Raw genomic sequence first — 20,907 nt, forward strand, 5'->3', positions numbered from 1 at the left:
CGGTACCGACTCGAGTCAAGTATTATCCAGAGTCAAGTAAGAGTAGTCCTTTTCCGTTTTCAGCTTAAGCCACTAATAGGCAACCATGGTGAATCAACTCCCGTTTTCAACTTTGTAAACGGACTTTCGGCATGGTTTTTGCTGGAGAGCTTCAGCAGCTCATCTGCAACCAGTTAGGATTGAGCAAAGCGCAATTATATCAGCTAACGAAGCCAGAGAGAGCAAGAGATAAACCTGATTGACAAGCTTGGGCTCGGCCAAAAAGGGCCATGCACCAGTTGTCAAACGGGTGGGTGCTTGTCATGGACAACAAACGTCACTGATCTAGCTAAAAACTAGCTAAACGATAGATCAGGATTATCTAAAGAACATCAGTCTACTTTCCACCACTATCTTCGCAAAATTTTGGAATTTGAGGTCCCTCGCCTGAAAAATATGCGAAAACTACGGGAAAAGCAGCGAAAATCACTACAATTCATCCCAAAAATATAACATATACAACAAAAATTATATTGAAGCACACTTTGTGGTCTAACGAAGGTATTCTGTCATTTGAACCGCCCGAAAAAGGCGTGTGTGAACGTCAGATGGCTACAACGCCCCAACAGCAGAGACGGCCAGGCACCCGTCGAAAATCAAATTGTGAGACATTTTGAGCCACCGTGCACTCATTCGGCTTGATATGATGGCCCAACGACAGCCGTTAGCACAGAGTACTACTGCGGTAATATTCTACCAGTAAAAAAAAAACTGGATGCCGTAAACCAAATGGCCATGAACGGGTTTGTTTTGGAAACCAAATCTGTTGGAAGCCAAAGGTCCCGCCATGTTCAGACATGGAGCCTCTCCACTTCAGATGTAAAAAAACGCGGCAAAAGTGGTGTCGGCAGCAATTTTTGTTTTGGGGGATAATGCCTTATGACCTGGGAACACTCTGATGTTAAGTTTATCTTATATGATCGTATTATCCTCCAGCAACAGGTCAAAGAAAACCTTCACCCAGTTTCGGGAGAGCCGCGTAAAGCAACTGAGACCAGCAATGGCTGGCATTTTCAATCATTGTCGGCTGATCTTGTAACAAGCGTATCCATTGCGTGTGCTATTTCACAGCCACCCTAGTTGACTATATAGGACGATAAAAAGGAAAAAGCGCAATCATGTTTGCCTTATTTTATACGCTAATTAACAATGTCCGGGTAATTCTGGGACACCCTGTATGAGACGCCCGGTCGAAGCAGACCACTGGAGTCCAACCAGTCACAGTCCTCACCTATCGAGTCGGTCTGTCTGGAGCCGACTCCCGACAGGAACGGTCGCCGTCCTCCGGCGTCAGATGGTATACCTGTGGACGAGAAATGTCAGCGTGGCTTGGCCGCTGTCCTGCAGAGCGCCGCCTCCGTCGACCGACCCGAGGCGGCAGGAGAGTCTGACAGACCAACGAGCTCTGACCCGGCGGACCTGCACCAAGTAGTAAGGAAGGCTGACCGAACGCCCAGTTCTGACACGGTGCAGCCCCGTAGCGAAAAGTCCATTCAAAAGTTGGAAGAAAGAATGATATTCCCGAAGGCTCCCGAGGCATCGATCATGACAGATTATTCGCTGGCTGCGCGCTCCGACGTCTCTGGCGAAGTCGTGGACACCGAGACGGGCGGCTGCGGACAACTCTCGCCGGTTCCATCCCAGGGACGGCCACCGCCCGTGCAGTCGGCCAGTACAGACAGCTTCCATCGAGGGGACGTAGACCGCTCAGAGCTTGCCGAAGATCACACCATGCCGGCCGAGAGCGCTTCATGGGAGCAGCAGTCGCCTCTGACATCTGACCGGTGGCATAAGAAACGAGCTGAGCAGTGCCACTCTGCGATTTCTGCGACGGAGGATAGAAGCAATGACGGATCATCACATTCACGACCGCCCTCACCACCGAGCGGTGTGTCGGAAGCCCTCACGAGCGAGGCTGTGGTGCTTCATGAGAATGACAGTACCCGGGAGAGTTCGCGCTGCGACGTATCGCTGCTCGGTGGAGGGGACGCGAGGACCGGCCTATGGACGGTGAGGCGCCGTCCGTACATCGGCCGTGCTCCGCTGTGTCACAGGAGAATGGCAGCGGTGATACGGGAGTAGAGACGGCGCCAGGGGATCTTGAATGCTCGACCTCTGCCATATCCGTGACGGCGGAGACTACCCCGACCCCTCCGCGAGTGCTGAAGCCGGCAGTGGTGAAAGAGGAGGTCCCTTCACATCGGTCTCCGTCAGTTTCACACCACACCACCGGCCCGCGGAGTATCTTCAGCCCTTCCTGTCAACTGACACTGGACGGCGCTCTGGCGTCCCCGCCGTTGCCTCCATCGGGCTCTGAAGACCCTCTGGTGTCGACAGTTATGAGAACCACACCCGTGCAGGAGGACCAAGAGTGTGGATCAGGGGAAGTGCAAAAGGCCGTCGGGAGACATGGGTCAGTAACAGACCTACCGGAAGGAGGTGATATTTCAGACACGAAACGGGAGAGCGCTGCGCTGCTTTCTGTAACGGTTTTGTCTGAGCCTTTCTCGCCCCCCGCTGTGCCTAAAGAGTCTGAGCTGCCGCCGAGCCGAGAGCGGCTCTCTGAGGTCAGTCCGGACAGAGGTGAACCTCCAACCAAAATGTTTCATCTTAGTGGCGTACCGACAGCTAAGGTGACACACCTGAGCCACGAGACGACGGCCCAGGCACTACTCACGAGTTCCGAGCGACAAGTGGCACATATTTTGGGCTGCGAGCAAACAACCAGGGTGGTTCATCTGAGCCACGAGCAACCAGCCAAAGTGGCCCATCTGAATGGCGAGCCACCAGTGAAGGTGGCTCTTCAAAGTGACGAGCCACCATCGAAAGTGACCTATCTAAGCTACGAGACGACTGTCAAGGCGGCACACCCTAGCAGCGAGCTGCCAACCGCCCATCGCATTGTAGGCGACACGACAGGCTGCAGCGTCACCGCCGGAGCGCAACCATCGGCCACGGAGCCCGCGGCGTCCCAGCTGACGGCAGCCGACAGTTTCCTGGCGGCGCTCTCTGCGCGGGTGCAGAGCCGCGCGGAGCGCACCCCGCTGTCTGCCCGGCGCGGACTGCCGAGCGCGCTGCTGACGAGCCGTGCCGGCCGTCGGGTCCGTGGCCGGCCCCGCGTCGGCCCTGTGGCGCTGAGCCGCGCGCTGAGCCGCTGTGGGCTGCCGGAGCCACGGCGAGGGGCGGCTGCACGCACTCCGAGGGCCGCGGAGCCGCCGGGAGTGGGACAAGGCGCTGTCTGTGGGCTTACACAGACGCAGAGGTCATCAGACGACCACGTGGAGACGGCTGTGCCGCTGGACGGTGAGTGGAACACCGGTAGCAAAAGCCTTGTTTGCCCATAGTGAGCGCTCTTGTTTTTTTTTTTGTGGGTGCTTTGTTCGCACATCTATTCTTTCGTTGCTCATAAACATCGTCTTGCACATAAACAATTACTGAGCGTCCAACCGCGGGAATGGTTGAATTTATAGCCTAAAAGCGTATGCTTACCGCGATCATACACTGTCAGGCGTAATATCGTTATTTATTTGCTAGTATAGAAGTTTATTTGTTTCCATTTCCAGTCACGGCATTAAACGCAGGTCCGCACGGTTCACTAGAAGATTTGTGGGCGGCTTAAATGACAGCTTAAATGTGTGACGGCAATGAGCACGTGTTGGTCACCATTGACTTCCAAGTGCGTCGTTATGAACAAACCTGTCATTGATCGCTTACCCTGCACTCGGCTTTGTGCGCCCCAATGAACACGTGCCGTTAGGTGATGGGTGGGCGAGTAATCGGACTGCCAACGCCCCATTACGTACACGTCATGCCTGTCAACGTGTGAAATGGCTGCCAAATGGTCTACCGGTGGTTCTGTCTTCGTAGCGCAATCACCGTGCCATTTGATTGTTGACGACCATGAGCTGACTTTTCACTGCTTTTGGACCTGTCAGGTGATTTGACCTGACCTGTCGGAGATGATTTTCTCAAACTGCTTTGGATACCTGAGATGACCTGTGTGGGGAATTTGTTAGACCTGACCTGTCTTAGGTCTGGTGATTTGATCTTACCTTCTAGTGGTCCGACCTATGTGGGGAGCGGGGCGAGATGTCACGCTGTCTGCCCCCCCCCCCCCACAGAGCTGACGCTGCGCTGCCTGGCCTGTCTGGTGAGGTGGTATCACGCTGTTTGCCCCCCCCCCTCCAGAGGTGACGCTGCGCTGCCTGGCCTGTCTGGTGGAGCGGGGCGACGAGCTGCTGCAGCCTCTCCGGCTGGACGTGCCGTTCGCGCTGCTGGAGCCCGACAACAGCCGTCGCCTTCTGAAGGAGATGTGCAGCCAGGTCAACGAGTCGCTCAGCTCATTGGGTACGTGTGTCTCCGCTGCCACGGCGGAGTCGCCGGGCGCGGCAGGACGGCAAGGACCGGACGGGACACTGAAGGCGTGATTAGCGGTCTGAAGCTGCACCCACTCACTAGCTGGGGTCCTGGGGTCAATGGCTCGAGTTGGTAATCGTACGACAAAGCACGCATGCCTACTAATGGACGATAAGTATTTGGTCTGAGAACGCATTGGCAATTCAGAGTTAAAGCTAATATTTTAAGCACTCAGCGCTTTAGCAGACAATACGATTGCAGATGCAGTTACGGTAAAAATCACTTTACAATTTTCAGAAACTTTTCGGAATTTTCTTATTTTAGATTTTCATGCTTCAAAAATTTTCCGAAATTTCTAGTTGCCTTTTAAATGTGTATGTTATGCGTCAGTCCGTGCAGTAGCGGCGGAACACCTTCAATGGGGGGGGGGGGGCACTGCCGACTTTTAGTCCCATTCTTTATGCAACGCCCATAGGGCTAATGTTGAAATGCCAAAATCAATGGGGGGCACGGTGCCCCGGTGCCCTCCCCGTTCCGCCGCCTATGTCCGTGGCCAAATTGATGTCATCTTCGCTGACAGGGTTTGTTGACTCAAATGTGTGTTCCTTGCTGAGCGTCAGGGTCTGTTGCGCCAGTACCGACCACTGACAGGGGTAGGTGACTCGCCTGTCTGTCCACTGCGGGAGCGTCAGGGCCTGTACTGATACACGCTGTGTCTGTGGTTCCTTGCAGAGCGCCAGGGCCTGCTGCGCCAGTACCGACACACGCTCGCCGTTCACGGCCTGGCCAAGGCCCGCGACATGACCGCCCACCTCTCCGCCGTGTGCGGTCTCCGGCAGCTGCGCATCTTCAGCCGCACGCACGCCGACATACTGCAGGGTGAGTAAACCTCACTGCATGGTTCTGAGCTGTGTATTCACTATTCAGGCTGAGTAACTCAGCCCAACACTGCAGGGTGAGTAAACCACACTGCATGGTAATGAGCTGGGTATTCACTATTTCCTTATACTACAGGGTGAGGATGTTTTACGGAATGCTAGTGGCTGTATGTTGTGGAGGTGATAATAGTTTGCCAAATGACAATCATGAGCTGAGTAGTGAGTAATGAGCCGTTAAGTGCATGATGCATGACGAGGATAGTAAGTATTGCGATGTCATACCGAAGGAAGAGTGTGCCCTGTAGTGTATCGGGACGTTTTTCTACAGGGGTTGATAATGTATTGCAATGTGGAAGTAATGTATTGGGTGGAAGTAATGTATTGCACATTGGTATGCTGACTGCCGCCGGGCAGGTTTGGGGTATTTGCTGCGTAAGGATAGGCGTCTTACATATAATGCTGGGTGGATGGAGGGGGGGGGGGATGCTGACGGCGGGTGCCGGGTGGTGTACGTACTGCGGATTGAAGGTGGTTGGTTAGTGGTTACTACAGAGTGAGGGATTACCGCATATACTGCTGGGTCGGTGTGGGGGGGGGGGGTGCTGACGGCAGGTGGTGTACGTATGTACTGCGGAATGAAGGTGAATACTGCAGGGCTAGCTGTGAGGGATTACCACGAGGTGGTGGTGATATTTACCTACCTAACATTCCGGGGGCTGCATACAATGTATGTCATCAGGCCCACTAAATTCCTGGGCTTGGTGGGTGCGGCACGGCCGAGCGGTGTAATAGCGCCTACCTGATGTGACATGACACCTGACCTTCATGACTGCGCGCCCCCTAACATGTGAGCCGGGGCCGTTGTACTTAAGTAACCGGGGCATATCGTTCATCGTCGATGGTTGGTAAAATTCCTATTTTCGAAAAATACCAATGAATGGCGTGTTTTGAAGATTGGTGAGCCATACATCCCCGCCACTGGAAACTATATAGCTTGGATTGGGCAGACACAGGGCGCAATCTCGATATGCAAGCTTTCTCGAACCATCGGCAAACTACAGAGCTTGGTAGGTATATTCGATGCATTGCAATGCAGTGCGCTACGTCACATAAGCTGCACAATTGCAGCTTTTAGAGTAAGCCCAGGCGATACTTCGCTTTGTGCGCTATGCGCTTTTGCAGGATCACATACCCGCCTACTCAGTACGCATAATGTAGCCATATTAGATGCAGTGTTGTTAACGTTTATTATTTTATCTCACTTTGTTTAATGCTATTCTGTTTGATAAGCGAATAATGGGGTTTTAGTTTTAACCCTCGCCCGCACATGGGGGGGGGGGGTGGTTGCCACCCCCCCAGGTAGTCTTTCGACTCTGCACTCAACATTTTTAGAGCTAGAAGGCTGATTTTTCGTATAGCTGCTCCTCTATCCTTTCTTGATGTCCACTGAAAATTTCAAGTTTCTGTGATTTTTGGTTTCGGAGATATGACCTTGTTTTTCAGGTCATGTCATGACCCAAATGGCCAATTCTCAACATCTTGCGTTTGCCATGGGCCTTATGAGCTTTTGACACCCTGATTTCGGCCTTTTTTGCCAGTCTTACCTCCCACCTATCATGGAACATGTTGTTCGACGATGTACAGGGGTCAAGGTCAGGGTCAAGGTCAACCTAGGTCATCTAAGATAATTGCGTTTTAGGCAAGCTGAATTTACTTTTTTTGAAGTTTTTTGACTGCATTTTTGGTAAAAGCTTCTCAGATCATGATTTCATGTAATATGGACCCAAAAACAATCGGTGCACACATCAGTATACACACAGACACACACAGACATACAAACACATGTAATTGACCTTGACCTAACTTGACCTGAAATGACCTCAGCAGCAAAATTCTGGTCGGGCAGTGTGACAAAGAGGTTCTAGCTGGCTTGGCACCAGAAAACAGCATCGTCATCGGTATTTGATAAGCAGCACACTTGATATCCAACGGTGACCCAAAACAGCAACATTTTTTAGTTTGACCTGATCTGGAAGGTCAATGACTGACCTGAGAAGTTAAAACTGGGTATCATTGGATTCGTCTCTTCCCAAAGAATCTTTTTGGTCTTTACTGCTAAGCTCTATCTCCAACAGGAACGAAATGGCGCGGGGGGGGTGGCAACCACACCCCCCCCCCCCATGTGCGTTCTAGGATGGGAAAATGGCATGTGCGGGCGAGGGTTAAGACACAGCCAATATTTTTTTTTTCGCTGTGCCAATGCCTCAGTTACCTCAGTTTCACTCGGTTACCGTTGCGTTTACGGCAGTGTCACGGTTGCAGTGTTTGCCGTTTTCGTGCTCGGTATGCGTGACTTCCAACCATTGTTTCAATAGCGCTCGTATTTCCACCCCTAATATGAAAATTTATGGTGAATTGATTTTCCAGCAAGGCTCAGCTCAAACGAAATAAAATCTGTTTTTCAATGTTATACTTTGCTCTCCTCCTAAGAACTCGCGGTTTTAAGGATGCATATCCCAAACAATATATTGAAATAGCTGCCTGGATATATCCTTGCTCGGTCAGTGTCTGACTCCCCGCTGTACTATGGTCCCACGGGCTGTCTAGACTCAGAGTCTCGTTACTCCGTCTGCGTGGGACCTCTAACCGCCTGTGTGTGGTCCCTCAGACTGTCTCCAGATGTCTCGCTGCCTGATCAGTGTCCGACTTCCCGCCGTATGCTGTGGCCGCGCAGGCTGTCTGGACACTGGAATGTCTCGTTACTCGGTCAGTGTCCGACTCCACCTGTGTGCTGTGGCTGTCACTGTGTGACTGTGGTCTGGCAGGCTGCCTGGACGCGGTGATTGGTGACCTGGAGTCGACACTGGCCGGCCGCTCCGCCCGCCACCCGCGCGTCGCCGCGTTACTGGCCCTGCTGACTGAGCTGCACGTGGACTCACTACCGGTGGGTGCCGTCCCGTAATGCATATGACACATAAGGGTGTGTCACTAGAAAACGAATCATGAGCTTCCTCATATATTCCTTGTTCCTTTGGCATTAGGGATGTTGTACCGCTCTATCCATGTACTGTTGGCGCGGTGGGTGCTCTACGCTTCCTAGATAGACGCGCTTTCGATAGGTTTTGTACTCTGTGGCTCTTGTGCCATCGATGATCGCTGTACACTCTACTGAATGTGCAACATTATGTGCCCTCCCAAGAAAATGAGGTGGACTTCATTATCCAGTACTGAGTTTCCGAGTTCCCTTCTTTTCCCGTCCCATAGCATCCTATTCAATTTCATTTACCCATCCAGTCTCGTTTCACCTGGTCTCGTCTCATCTCCGTTCAGTCCCTTCCCCTCAATCCGTCCCAGTTCCGTTCCACTTTTCCTCTCCTCCCGTCTCATCGCAATCCCTTTCTTCCGTCCCATTTCCGTCCCTTTTCCCTGTTCTTTACCTTTTCCATCGCAATACCCGACCCGTTCCGTCTTACCGTCCCGTCAACGTGTCCCGTCTTCCCGTCAACGTCCCGTTCCGCCCCGCTCCTGTCCTGACAGGGTCCGGTGCTGGTAGTGACAGAACAGCTTCCTGAGCTGGCCGAGGAGCTCAGCTCAGCTCTGACTGAGGTACCCGGGGTCCGGCACGTCTTGCTGACCGCTGATGAGCCCCAGCAGCGGCTGAATGAGGCGTGAGTTAACATCAAATGTTCTTTTTACTCAGGCTACGGGAGTAATAGCTCGCATGGGTGTATTGGCTAAGTGTGTCGGCACCGTCTTAGACGAAGGGTCGGTGGCCGGTGGGTTAGGCATGCTGCTTATCCTAGCGTCAGGCGAATAGTTCGTCGGAAAGCGTTTGACGCTTTACTGTAAGTGCCACACTTTAAACGGCCTTACGGAATGACCATACGCTCTTTAGTGTGACGATTATTTATGCAAAATGGCACTTTGTGTAGTTGGCCGATCTAATCTTAATCACCTCCCAGCCTACATTGGGACGAAATAAAACAAAAGTGTGAACGTCACCAGGCGACAGTCAAGTGCCAAGCTGCGAGCGGACCAAGTTTTAGTGTGCCATGCATTAGCCCATAACTCACAGCTGGGTTATTACTCACAGCGGCCCATAACTCACGGGTCATGCTAGGTTACACGGCAGCGGGCAGGAACCGCAGAGCTGTGATGGATGACATGGTACAGTTGTAGTTACCGCTGATAAGAAGGGTGGTGGAAGTTGTGGGGTGATGTTTAATTACACTGGAGCTGGACAGAATATTCTAGTAATGTTTCCTGTTTTTAACATGCCGTTTTATTTGTGAATTGATCGTTGTTTTATTACCTTCTAGCGGACATGTCGCTGTGTTATATGTTCAAGTATAAGAGTCTTAACCGACCTGACCGGGCCCCTCTGCTGACCTGTGACCGGTCAGGCTGCGTCAGCGCGCCGTGCTGGTGCTGAGCTGCGGCGCTGAGGTGCCGACGCGCTGGCCGCTGTCCCGCTGCGCGCTGCTCGTGCCGCTGCTGCCTCCCGCTGCCGCTGGTCCACTGGTACAGCGGTGCCGTGCCTCCTCAGTGGCTGTCCGCTGTCTGCCCGTGAGGCCCGACTGGGAGGCGCTGAGACACCCGGAGAGACACGGTGAGACACTGAGGGATACAGCAGGGAGGGGGAGGACTGAGACACCCGGCAGAGAAAATCGGCGAGGAGGCCGAGGGACACAGGCACCCGGTGAAACACTGGAACGAGACACGCGAATGAGACGCTCGGTGTCTCGGACAGGGACAGACGCACGGCGTAGGGCACGCGGCGAGAAGGAGCCGTTGTGCAGCTACAATGTTTTGTCCTTATCGCCTCAAGCGTGGTTAGCTATCGTCAATGTTAACATTATTCAAATTCCTCATACGAGATCGGCCTTCAAAGCAGAGCTTCACCTACTCGTATACGTGGTGCAGCAGCGTACGTGTGTTCAGCAGTGGTCCGATTGGTACGAATTTCGGTTTTTAATTGTGACTGATTGTGCGTTTGCATTGGTTAAGTTTTTTTTTCTCATCACGACGCCCTCTCATCATTTGATCGTTTGACTCTGACTCTTTAGTAGTCACCTTATTGCGGAAAGAGCCAAACCCGCCAAAACAAATTAATGCATGAAAATCGACGGTTTAAAAGCGGCATTCGGTATGCCACTGTACAGAAACGGCACCCGTTATGCTTTGACATTCCAGGAGGCAGGAAACCATAGGTGACAACGCTATTGCCGATTCCAAGACAAACTTGCAGGTTCTTTCGGTCGTGGAAACGTTCAGCAGGAGCTGGGGCGTAGCAATAGGCGCTTCTAGCCTGGTCGCTGATGCTGTGTAAAATGACGAAAAGGAGTGCAGTTAGCAACCATTATTTGCCTATCTGCGTGTCTTTGCCGCTTTTTGTCGAAGCCTACGGGCTACGAGTGACGTATATCTGTCTGTTGTCCGAATGACCTAGTTAGATTCAAACAAGTTACGCTGTACTACTTGCTATGCTTTATAAAAAGTCCTGTCAAAGTGAGATGAACCCATTTTTTTTGATTTGACCTGCGAATACATGCTTCCAGCTTCGTAACCAGTTGGTAATGGTATATCATTCGAGCAAGCACAGGCCATTGTGAATATGAAATTCTTTGACCCTTATTCTGCCATCGTAGCGTATAGTTTTCATGACGAATGAACCGATAAGGGACAAGGAGACATTCCCATTTCCTTTCAAATCGTCAGTTTCCAATAGCTCGTCCTTTTTGTCGGCCCCCTCATCGTCGCCACATTATGACTGATACGCTGCCTGGTGATGTGCTATTCGTGACCAAGGTATGATATCAATGGATAGGTCTGGCGTTCCGGTACCATGTGACGCAACTAAAACAAAGGTGATACAACGAATGCTATAGCTCTATATGAGCGGAATGTATGGGGAACCGGTGACAATCTATCCAGCAATTCACACCATTGGTCGGCTGAAGAAAGGAACAAAAGCCGCACTGGACTATTTTGGTCATTTTCCGACATAGCGGGTCGTATCACAAATAAGTCCGCGCTCGTTGTATCGCTTATACTTGGGCACACCCTCCCACGCAACGCGTTTGCGATCGACAAATGTATGTGTGCGAGCTTACCATTTATTTTGCTCGTGTCGCCATATAGGGCCTTGTCGTTGCCATGTGTCACAGGATCCGTGAGGACCCCGATTAATCAGCCACGGGTGCTGGTCGGTCGACAGTCGCAGTCTATGCGCATTCTATTCATGTACAGCCCTCAGCAGACTGCGTGGTAGGTATTCTTTTTTTTCGACAAAACCGGAAATAACTCAGACTGTGTTTTCAGTCGGTCGGAACTCACTGCAAATAAAGGCTCCACTCCTTCGATTGGGTATTTCACTAAACAAAGTATATGCCTTGTGTGGCAGCAAAATGCAAAAGTTTGTTTTCGGGGCGAATATGAACTTTAGGGTGTTGTTGCCAAACTGGATGGAAAATGAATACGATATGGTAATGCCAATCCAAGGTGCGGAGTCTCACGCGTCTTGCTGTTACGATTTCCGGGTGACCGATAGCATAGTTTCCGCGTTATTCTCGGTTTTGTCGAAAAAAGAATACCCACCACACCACGCAGTTGGCAGAGGGCTTTACAATTCATTCTAAGGTGGCCTACCGGCGTCATTTCTAAACTAGCGTTAGTCACGTTTAGCTCTGTCCTGTCACTTCCACCTCGCTTTATAGCGTCCTACCATACCCTCTTTGCGTTGGCCACACGTGCGGCCGGCACCTACCGTGCCTGCGACGTTCACTGGGCGCCCCGTCACGGAAACGATTCCAGTCCACACGCATCTATTATGCATGACTGTGTCTATTATTTATGACTGTTTGGTAAAATGGTCGGTAAGCCGAACTTGAAGTTTTTGTAGCGCAGTTAACAAAATATTAGTAATTTTGTGATAGCAGTGCTGTTAAGCGCGATCTTATATGGTTTACTGTTGGTAATTCACCGTGAGAAATAACTATTTGTCTGGCCGATTGTGATGGCATCTATGCTAATTCCTGATGCCGGTACTGACCATATTTTGTTTGTCCGTTGATAGTTGGATGTCTTTGCGTTATGTATGCATGGATCACTGCATAACGCCAACGCCACAAGTCATCAGTTAGCTGAAGTAGACTAGACTGTGTCGCTTATCATGCAGTTCAGCGCCTCAATTCAATATACCTTGGTTAAGCCGTGCTTGTGGTGACCTTGGAGGCACAGAGACTAGAGTGTCTCATTTGACCTGCGTGATAAATTGCACACTGAACAGTGCGCACTGCACAACCTCTAAGGGCGGCACGTCCTTCTGTAGTCATCCACTTATACATACATTTTTTACGCATTAATGACGCGGGCGGCAATAGTGCTCAAGGATCATGACTTACGAGTAGGCACACACCTATATAGGCTATAGCTGTACATACATATATACTTACATCGCGCAAAGAAACCTTAAACCACCGCTGTTGTATGAAATTCAACCATTGGCTTCTTTCCATACTCACTGTCCTGCGCTTCCTCTACCTACACCCGTCTCACGACTGTCTCCCCTTCCTCAGTGCTCGTCTCCCCTCCCCCTGCACCGCCGCCGCCCGGACCCCCGCCGGCCGGCCAGCCGGTCTCGGTGGTGGCCTGTGCTTCTGCTGCCGAACGCTGGGGTCTGCGGCGTCTGGAGGAGCTCTCCGGTCACACTGTCACCGCCCACGTCAGAGATTACAGGTGGGTAGGGGAGGGATCTAGAGACTACAGGGATATGGAAGGAATCCATGGATTACAGGTAGAAAGGAGAGGGATTCAGAGACTATAGTAGAGCAGGCAAGGGATCCAGGGATTCCAGGTGGAAAGGGAGGTACCCAGACACTACAGGTGGGTGGAAGGGAAGGCCCCATATCCAGAGATGTAATCGGGTGGCGCAGCACTATGCCCCTCATCTGACCCGGTCCGAGTCGACATCAGCTCTGACCCGGGGGATGCTGCGTCCCCAGCCGGCTGGTCGGGCTCTCTGCCGGCCCGTTCCCCGATCTGGTGCTGGCCGCCGACTCCTGTCTGCTGGTGCGCTCCCTGGCCGACCTGGCGTCCCCCTCGGACGGCCAGCGGCTGGCGGCGGAGGTGCGCGCTCTGCAGCAACAGGCGGCGCTCTGCTGGCTGGTGGTGGTGGGCCGCCGCCGCGCCGCCGCCGCCGCCGATACCGACACCAGGTCAGTGACATTGGCACTGACACTAGGTCAGTGATATATTATGTCATTGTCATCGGTTTGAGACGCCGACTCCGGGTTAGATGTCAGTGACAAGCACAGCACGGTTGTCAGACTTCACGCACTCAGCTGGCCCAGTTAATCCTCACTCTCCCTTTGGGGACGTTGCCTAGCGTATATTTTTTCTTAGTTTTGACTGACTGACTCGTGCCGATCCGCTAATATCGTCCGTTTGGTCTCTGATGGCCCGCTAAAACTTGAGTCTGACGTGAACTGACCTTAAATCGATCGTCTGACCTCGTGTTAACCCGCTACTATCGACCATCTATCTAACCCGCGTTGACCCGCTAATATCGACCGGCTGACCCGCTGCTACCGCTCGTGCGACCTCTGTTGACCCGTGGTTGACCCGCTACTATTGACCGCCCTGACCCGTGTTGACCGCCCGTCGAGACACGGGTCCGGGCCGGCCGACCGCGTGCCCCGGGGGCATTTGTCGGCGGTGCACCCCGCTGCGTGAATGTCGGTGATTAACCGGTGCCGGTAAGTCGTGTGTGTGCCCCACGACAGCCGCGGCGCCGTGGCTTTCAGTGCGGACCGCTGCCAGGCAGCGTTACCGGTGGGTTAATTACCGGTGGAATGGGCGCAGCCGTGCGGCCTGACCCGGCCCTGCCCCGCCGCCACGGTCGTTACCGCGCATGGTATCAAATATTCAGTTAACCATCACTGCATGGCGACTCGATGCACTGCGTGCACTAAATATGAACTTCTGGAAATGAGGGCATGCTTCAATGCGGCGATTAAATGGTAATCGGTAAGCATTTTTTTTCGGATGCAGTCACTTTTTACCGCGGAAAATGATAAAGGCATAGAAGCCGTGAGTACAGCCTTATGAGTTGAAATGTATTTTTTTTAGGGAGCCGGACTTGAGCCGTGGCAGTGGGCCGGATTTGAGCCGGACTTGGCAGTCCGAAACCATCCAAACTCCGAAGCGCCAGGGCAAAGACTGGCAAACCGAAATGAAGCCATCATATCGACCCAAATCCCCTGTTCCGACGGCGCTCCGTTTACACCGGCGCAAATCTGGCATATTGGAGTTGCAGGGGCAAAAAAGACTTCAGGCAAACCAAATTGCTGGCTGGAATTCTTGACATTCTTCTACAAGTGAAACATGCTTGCACAAGGCAATCTTTTCGGAACGAGAAATGGAATATCTACTTAAGGTGATCGTTGGGCCGTAAAAGCTCCCGATTTGTGCTAGTCTCAGCTCAAGCTACATAACTGCTATTCCAGTTCAAAGCCCCATGTTAAAAGTGGCATATTTTCGTTAAGTGCGTGCAACGGTGCCTCGGCTTAACTTTTTAAGCGAAACGCTTTGTGCAAACTCTTTCATATGTGTCCTCGATTTGAGAGTCGCATGAGCCTAATAAACAGCTGCGAATGTTGATGGTGTTTATGGTGATCACCTACCAGCGTTCGTTGTAATTCACTCACGGCTTGCCTGATCATGGTGGCACGACAGCGCATTGTGGCCAGACTGTGGCCCGTGTTCACCGGCCCCGGCTCCTTATCAGCTGCATCGTGACGCAGTTCTGATATAGCCTTCAGTGAAGCGACAAACCGCGCTGGATAGTACATGTATACATAATGGCACAGGCAGGGTTATTCTTGACCGAACATCGCCATTTTGCAGATTGGCAACTACGTTGTCTGGTTAAAAGGGAGCTTCGACTAGCATAACTAGTTACATTTTTGACGTTTTTCATTGCAGTAGACATGCCCAATGCTCATGTCAAATAAATGAACTACATTGCAATATTCCGGGGTCCTCTAATCGCCTTTTTGCTCGCAATGCCAACTGCCCACCACTCAACTAACCTCCACAGCGCGCACCATACACTTAGGTACGAGATCCAGAAGATGGCTGAGAGTCCTGTTCTGACTTCGATTCCGGACTAAGCGCTGGTCATGCCGCCTCTGTCCGTCCTGTTTCTGTCTGCGTCTGACTCAGAGACTCGCCGGTTCTCTTCGTCTGTGCTCGTACCGCCTCTGTCCGTCCTGTTTCTGTCTGCGTCTGACTCAGAGACTCACCACTAACCGTCAGTGTCTCCCTGCCGTCTATGGTTTTCTCTGATGTGTCTCCGCAGGCTTCTCTATTTGTCTCTAGGTCTATGTCTCCATGTCGCGAAGTCTTTATGTCTCTAAGTCTCTGTGTCTCTAAGTCTCTGTGTCTCTAAGTATCTGTGTCTCTAAGTCTCTGTGTGTCTAAGTCTCTAAGTCTTTATGTCTCTAAGTCTCTGTGTCTCTAAGTCTCTGTGTCTCTAAGTCTTTATGTCTCTAAGTCTCTGTGTCTCTAAGTCTCTGTGTCTCTAAGTCTCTGTGTCTCTAAGTCTCTGTGTCTCTAAGTCTCTGTGTCTCTAAGTCTCTGTGTCTCTAAGTCTCTGTGTCTCTAAGTCTCTGTGTCTCTAAGTCTCTGAGTCTCTAAGTCTCTGTGTCTCTAAGTCTTTATGTCTCTAAGTCTCTGTGTCTCTAAGTCTTTATGTCTCTAAGTCTCTGTGTCTCTAAGTCTCTGTGTCTCTAAGTCTCTGTGTATCGAAGTCTCTGTGTCTCTAAGTCTCTGCTTTGTGTCTCTAAGTCTCTGTGTCTCTAAGTCTCTGTGTCTCTAAGTCTCTGTGTATCGAAGTCTCTGTGTCTCTAAGTCTCTGTGTCTCCAAGTCTCTGTGTCTCTAAGTCTCTGTGTCTCTAAGTCTCTGTGTCTCTAAGTCTCTGTGTCTCTAAGTCTCTGTGTCTCTAAGTCTCTGTGTCTCTAAGTCTCTGTGTCTCTAAGTCTCTGTGTCTCTAAGTGTCTGTGTCTCTAAGTCTCTGTGTCTCTAAGTCTCTGTGTCTCTAAGTCTCTATGCCTCTATCTCGGCAGGCGGGAGGAGGCGGTGGTGGGTCGGCTGCGGGCCCTGCTGGCCTCCGCCGCTCACCTTCCCGAGTATACGCTGCGCCTGGTGCGTGCCGATCAGGACAGCGTGGTGCACATCGTCCTGGATATCGTGCAGCAGACCAGCGAGACGGTGAGACGGGCGGGGAGGGAGAGAGGCAAGGATGGGAGGGAGAGAGGAGGGGAACACGAGAGGGTTTTCTGGGAGGCAGGAGGTTTAGGACTTTGAGCAGAGGCGTTTTACTTTTTCGAGGCAGTATGCTGAGGCTGAAGAGGGAGAATATGGTGAAGAAAGAGAGAGGGTACTGTGTGGTCTGCGAGTCGACATTGTGATAAGTGATTGTGCGTAGTTCCACTATTATTATGGCACACTCAGCCTGGACCTATGCACCCTATCAATTTCGTTGATGAATGGGACTATGCCACAAGCTTACTGTGTAGTTTAATCGTTTGTTCAGTTCTGTTTGTTGTCGATAAATGCAAACACGGGCCGCCACATTATGTACTGTTCATGTGTTTGTTTGTGACAGTTATCGGATGGGCGGCGACATTCTGGCGCGGGTTCTTTATTAGCGTGACAATAACTTTTAATAAAGCATAGTTGCTCTGAGTACGAGCTCTGAGTACTGAGTACATGGAATGTCACTACATGCTTAACCTTTTGTACTTTATTTCAGGCTCAAATGGCATGCTATTCATATTTCATATACGGCAATAAAAACTGAGCCATTTCAGTTCTGGTATGTCAATCACTGTGAGTGGGGCCCGCGATGACGAACATTTACCGTTGCTCACAACCCTGAATTGGCTGTTGAACCGTCGCAACCATTCGTAGCTATCCCATCCCCAACACAAAGATCCATGCATTTTCAAAAAAATTTCTTTGTATTCCATTAGCGCAACCTATCACGAAGAAGTCTTTTGATTAGCCACTTTTAATTGCGCTGTATCAATTCGCGAGTGCTAATACGCCGTTGTTGTTGCTGTCGGTCGATCGACCGTAGCTGGCATTCGTGTTTCTTTCGGATTCCTTATGAATGTTTATGATAAGGACAAAACCGATAAACGACCTTTTTGCCCAGCCAGATAGTCCCACTCGATCCCACCCGGGATTTCTGCACACAGTGCACACATCCCACCCGGGATTTCTGCACACAGTGCAACCCTCGATTGAGATTGGGGCGGTATCTGGAAATGTGACACTGTACGGGCGTAAGGCGTCCCGAATATCCCATCCTTCCCCGCGCTGCCGGTAGGGACATCCCGAGGGCAACCGGAGCGTCCTGACATTTCTCTTCTTAGATGGGATTTGTGTGGGATATCCCAACAAGTATCTCTGTGGGTCAAGGAGAGACTTCAGAAATGCGCCTCTTATAGTTAGGTAAAAATAGAATAGTTATATAAAATGACAGTTGGCTAGCCAGGAACGAAATCGTTTTAGATATGCCGAGTATACCTGCCCCGGTAAATCGGAATTTTTGGAGATTATCGTGACATTCCCCAACAATATATCGACCAAATTGCTGCCTATGTAGTATGCACATGTAAAATGTCGTGGATTGTGGAAAGGAAGGTTCCATTTCATGGCTGCAGACTGCAGTCTGCAGAGGAATGTATTTATTCTGCTTTTCATCGACAGTCATAGCTTTAACGAGCAAGTAGAAATCGCAAATGGAGAACGAATCCGTGTAATAATTTCCAAAGTAATATCAACTGTGAACTGACTTATGTACATCATGTGTTGTGCTGAAGCCCTTTTGTTGTAACCACCCGCGGGCTGAGTTATGAGCACGTCGTGTCCCCCTCCGTTATCAATATGAAAGTACCTACATCCAGCCGCCCTTATCTGTCCGCCAGGCGGGATCGGCGGGTGACGGACGGTCAGACGACTTCCAGCCCTCCGCCGACGCCCAGTGCACAGAGGACGAGTGGCTTCTGCTGCAGCTGCCGGCGTGTAACGCCGTCTCTGCGGGCCTCCTGCTCCGGCGGGCCGGAGGGCTGCAGCAGCTGCGCGCTGCTCCGCTCGGACGGCTCGTTCAGATCATGCCAGAGCTGCCGGTCAGGGTCCTGGCAGCCCTGCAGCGCCACCTACAACAGCCGAAACAGACGACAGCGACACCGGGGTGGGTAGCAGCCGGACGGCCTGCGTGGTGTCCGTCAGCACTGAGAACGGTGACAGACGGTCACGTTTCCTGATAAGTCTGTCAGTAGCTTTACATCAGATTATGAACTGAACTCACCGTATGTGGGCTGTTGTTTTTCTGTCTATTTGTTCTCTGGATTATCTGAATAAATATTCCTATGTTTGGGTTAACATTGGTTGTTTACGATTTTACATTGCCGCTAAATTGTGCGAATATTTATATTCATTCAGCAATCAGCATTTCTCAGTGACTTTAGCATCAAATCTTATCAATCCTGTACCCTTTCCTCGACAGTGACTTCTGCGTAGATGGTATGGCACCTATGAACAACCAAGACCTAACCGGCCCGGGCTTCCTGTCGTTGCCTCGGCCGCCTTCGCCGCCCACAGCGGCCTTCCCTTCCGACGTCCTCCGACGAGAGCCCACCGTTCCCTGTAGCCGTCATCGGCGGCCCGGGCTCCATCCCGACGTTCCCCCGTTTGGCACAGAGTGCCACACACGGCCACCGTACGATGACGAGTCAGACGGGGACTATGGATCGCGTCATCACCCGGTCTACGGCGGGCGGTTCGACCGACAGCACGGCTCGGAGCACGGCCTGGAGCACGGCGGCTCTGCGGCCGACGGGACAGACGACTGGCTGACCGCCCCGAACGCGGTGGACCTGCTGGCTGCCGAGGCCTGTTCCGACGAGTGCAACCCTCACTGGCTGGATGAAGACAATGTGTATGACGGTAGGTAAACGGAAGGGATGGCTGGGGAGGGGTGGGGATGGGAGAGGTGGCGGGTTTGTGTGTAGGTAGGTGGACGCCGGATGAAATGAAAAAAAAAATCGTAGCCTGTAGGCTGTAGGGACCATGGATGTTAGTGGCAGATGAAAGGTCGTCGTACGCCCCCCCCCCCCCCTCCTTACCAGGGGTGGAGATCTGTCAAAATGTCAGGGGGGTCCAGGCCGGGCAGATTGAGGCGGGCTGGATGCAGTACCATTGACTTACTTAGCAGTAATTCGTTTTCAGGGGGAATCCTGACCCCCCCCCGATCCCCGACCCCCCCCCCCCCCGATATCTCCACCTCTGCTCCTTACCACCCCGCCCGGTCGCGGGATGGCCGGCCATCCCCTTGGCCACCCCAGCCCGGCAAGGCCCTTCTCCGGAGAGAAGCGGGCCTGCCGGGCTGGCCGGGTTCCGAAGGTTTTAAAGCGCCACCTGAACTGTGTGTGACCTTCACCTTTTCTCGCTGCCTTTTCAGACTCACCGCCAATGGAAACGAGTCAGTGACGTCATGGCTTTCCTGGTGACGTCATCTGGAGAGTCCGGCTGAGCCGAGTGCGGTGGCGGTGGATAAGGCTTGGATACTGCTTGCACAGCACGCAAAGAGCTAGCTTTCGTACCCATGACCGGACGATTGATCTCGTAATTTGGCGGCTAGTGATTGAAATGCCCATTTGTTCCGTGGAGTGAGGAAATAAACGTGTTCAGTTGTCGAATAACTGCGTAATTCTTTATTGTTCCGCCTGATCGGGAGAGACAGCAGTATGACGCAACCCGGGATCGCCGGTACGACCTGTGCGACCAGTGTCGCTTTTCGGATTGGATGGGAAGGGCGCCAGGAGTTCGTCGCCTCGCCTTGGGACCGTGGACTGAAATCCCCATGTCACACGAGTAGTGTGACTTGTGAGTCATCGGTTATAACTGTGTCCGAATGGGTCACGGGTGCTCATCCCTCCCCCAAATGCCCCTTGCCGGTCCTGCATTGCGCCCGACAGACTTCGCCGGGGACCCCCTTGAACTCGCCCTTTGACGTATGAGTCCGACCCGCGGGTCACAATCTACGCGCCACATACGGCCTTGCGCGCCACATGCCGCCGGAGCCCGGAGCACCACGTGTCGGAAGAGGGAGGAGGCCCTTCAGGGGGGCGATAGCGCACCACTGAAAAGGCCAAGGGTGCGCCAAGCCTGATGAACAGGAGACGGTGTCTGATTATAATCACTTTCATTAGCATAATTTTGTGCAATCAAGCTTCGTTGAAATATTTAAACATTGTCATTGCTCTAAGATACCATTACAATCAATTAAAACCTTGAAACTAGGCTAAAGTTAGACCTCGAAGTTTTATAGTGTCAAACCCGCTTTCCGTTGAAAAATACTAATTGACAAAAAGTGTTCTGCCATTTTATTCACAAAATAGATCCAAATCTAAGAAATTTCAAACAATGAGAAATAACAAATGCAAAATGTTGGGAACTTAATCAAAAGTTGCATTTCTAAAATATAAAAGCATGGTGAAAACCGCCAAGGTCTTAGGCCAAATGCTACCAGATTACACCGCTGCTGGATATGGAAGCCCTAAG

The 20,907-nt window shown here is 51.8% G+C and overlaps 1 protein-coding gene across 1 annotated transcript; it reads left to right on the plus strand.

Moving 5' to 3' along the window:
- The first annotated feature begins 1,150 nt into the window (after positions 1 to 1,150).
- LOC122370382 lies at positions 1,151 to 20,042 on the plus strand. Its single transcript, XM_043345934.1, has 12 exons — positions 1,151 to 3,342; positions 4,228 to 4,386; positions 5,128 to 5,274; positions 8,099 to 8,217; positions 8,811 to 8,941; positions 9,677 to 9,882; positions 12,851 to 13,010; positions 13,277 to 13,489; positions 16,401 to 16,545; positions 18,270 to 18,535; positions 18,851 to 19,290; positions 19,805 to 20,042. The coding sequence occupies exons 1-12, from the start codon at positions 2,043 to 2,045 to the stop codon at positions 19,831 to 19,833; spliced, it is 3,315 nt and encodes a 1,104-aa protein (XP_043201869.1). The 5' UTR covers positions 1,151 to 2,042; the 3' UTR covers positions 19,834 to 20,042.
- Positions 20,043 to 20,907: the final 865 nt, after the last annotated feature.

Source organism: Amphibalanus amphitrite, unplaced genomic scaffold (assembly GCF_019059575.1).
Source record: "Amphibalanus amphitrite isolate SeventyFive unplaced genomic scaffold, NRLGWU_Aamphi_draft 001129F_arrow, whole genome shotgun sequence".
NCBI classification, from domain to species: Eukaryota; Metazoa; Arthropoda; class Thecostraca; order Balanomorpha; family Balanidae; genus Amphibalanus; species Amphibalanus amphitrite.

Coding starts and splice junctions, on each gene's coding strand:
- LOC122370382 (XM_043345934.1), top strand. CDS start 2,043: ATGGACGGTGAGGCGCCGTCCGTACATCGGCCGTGCTCCGCTGTGTCA. Junction 16,546..18,269: donor TGCAGCAGACCAGCGAGACG/GTGAGACGGGCG, acceptor TCTGTCCGCCAG/GCGGGATCGGCGGGTGACGG. Junction 19,291..19,804: donor TGAAGACAATGTGTATGACG/GTAGGTAAACGG, acceptor CTGCCTTTTCAG/ACTCACCGCCAATGGAAACG.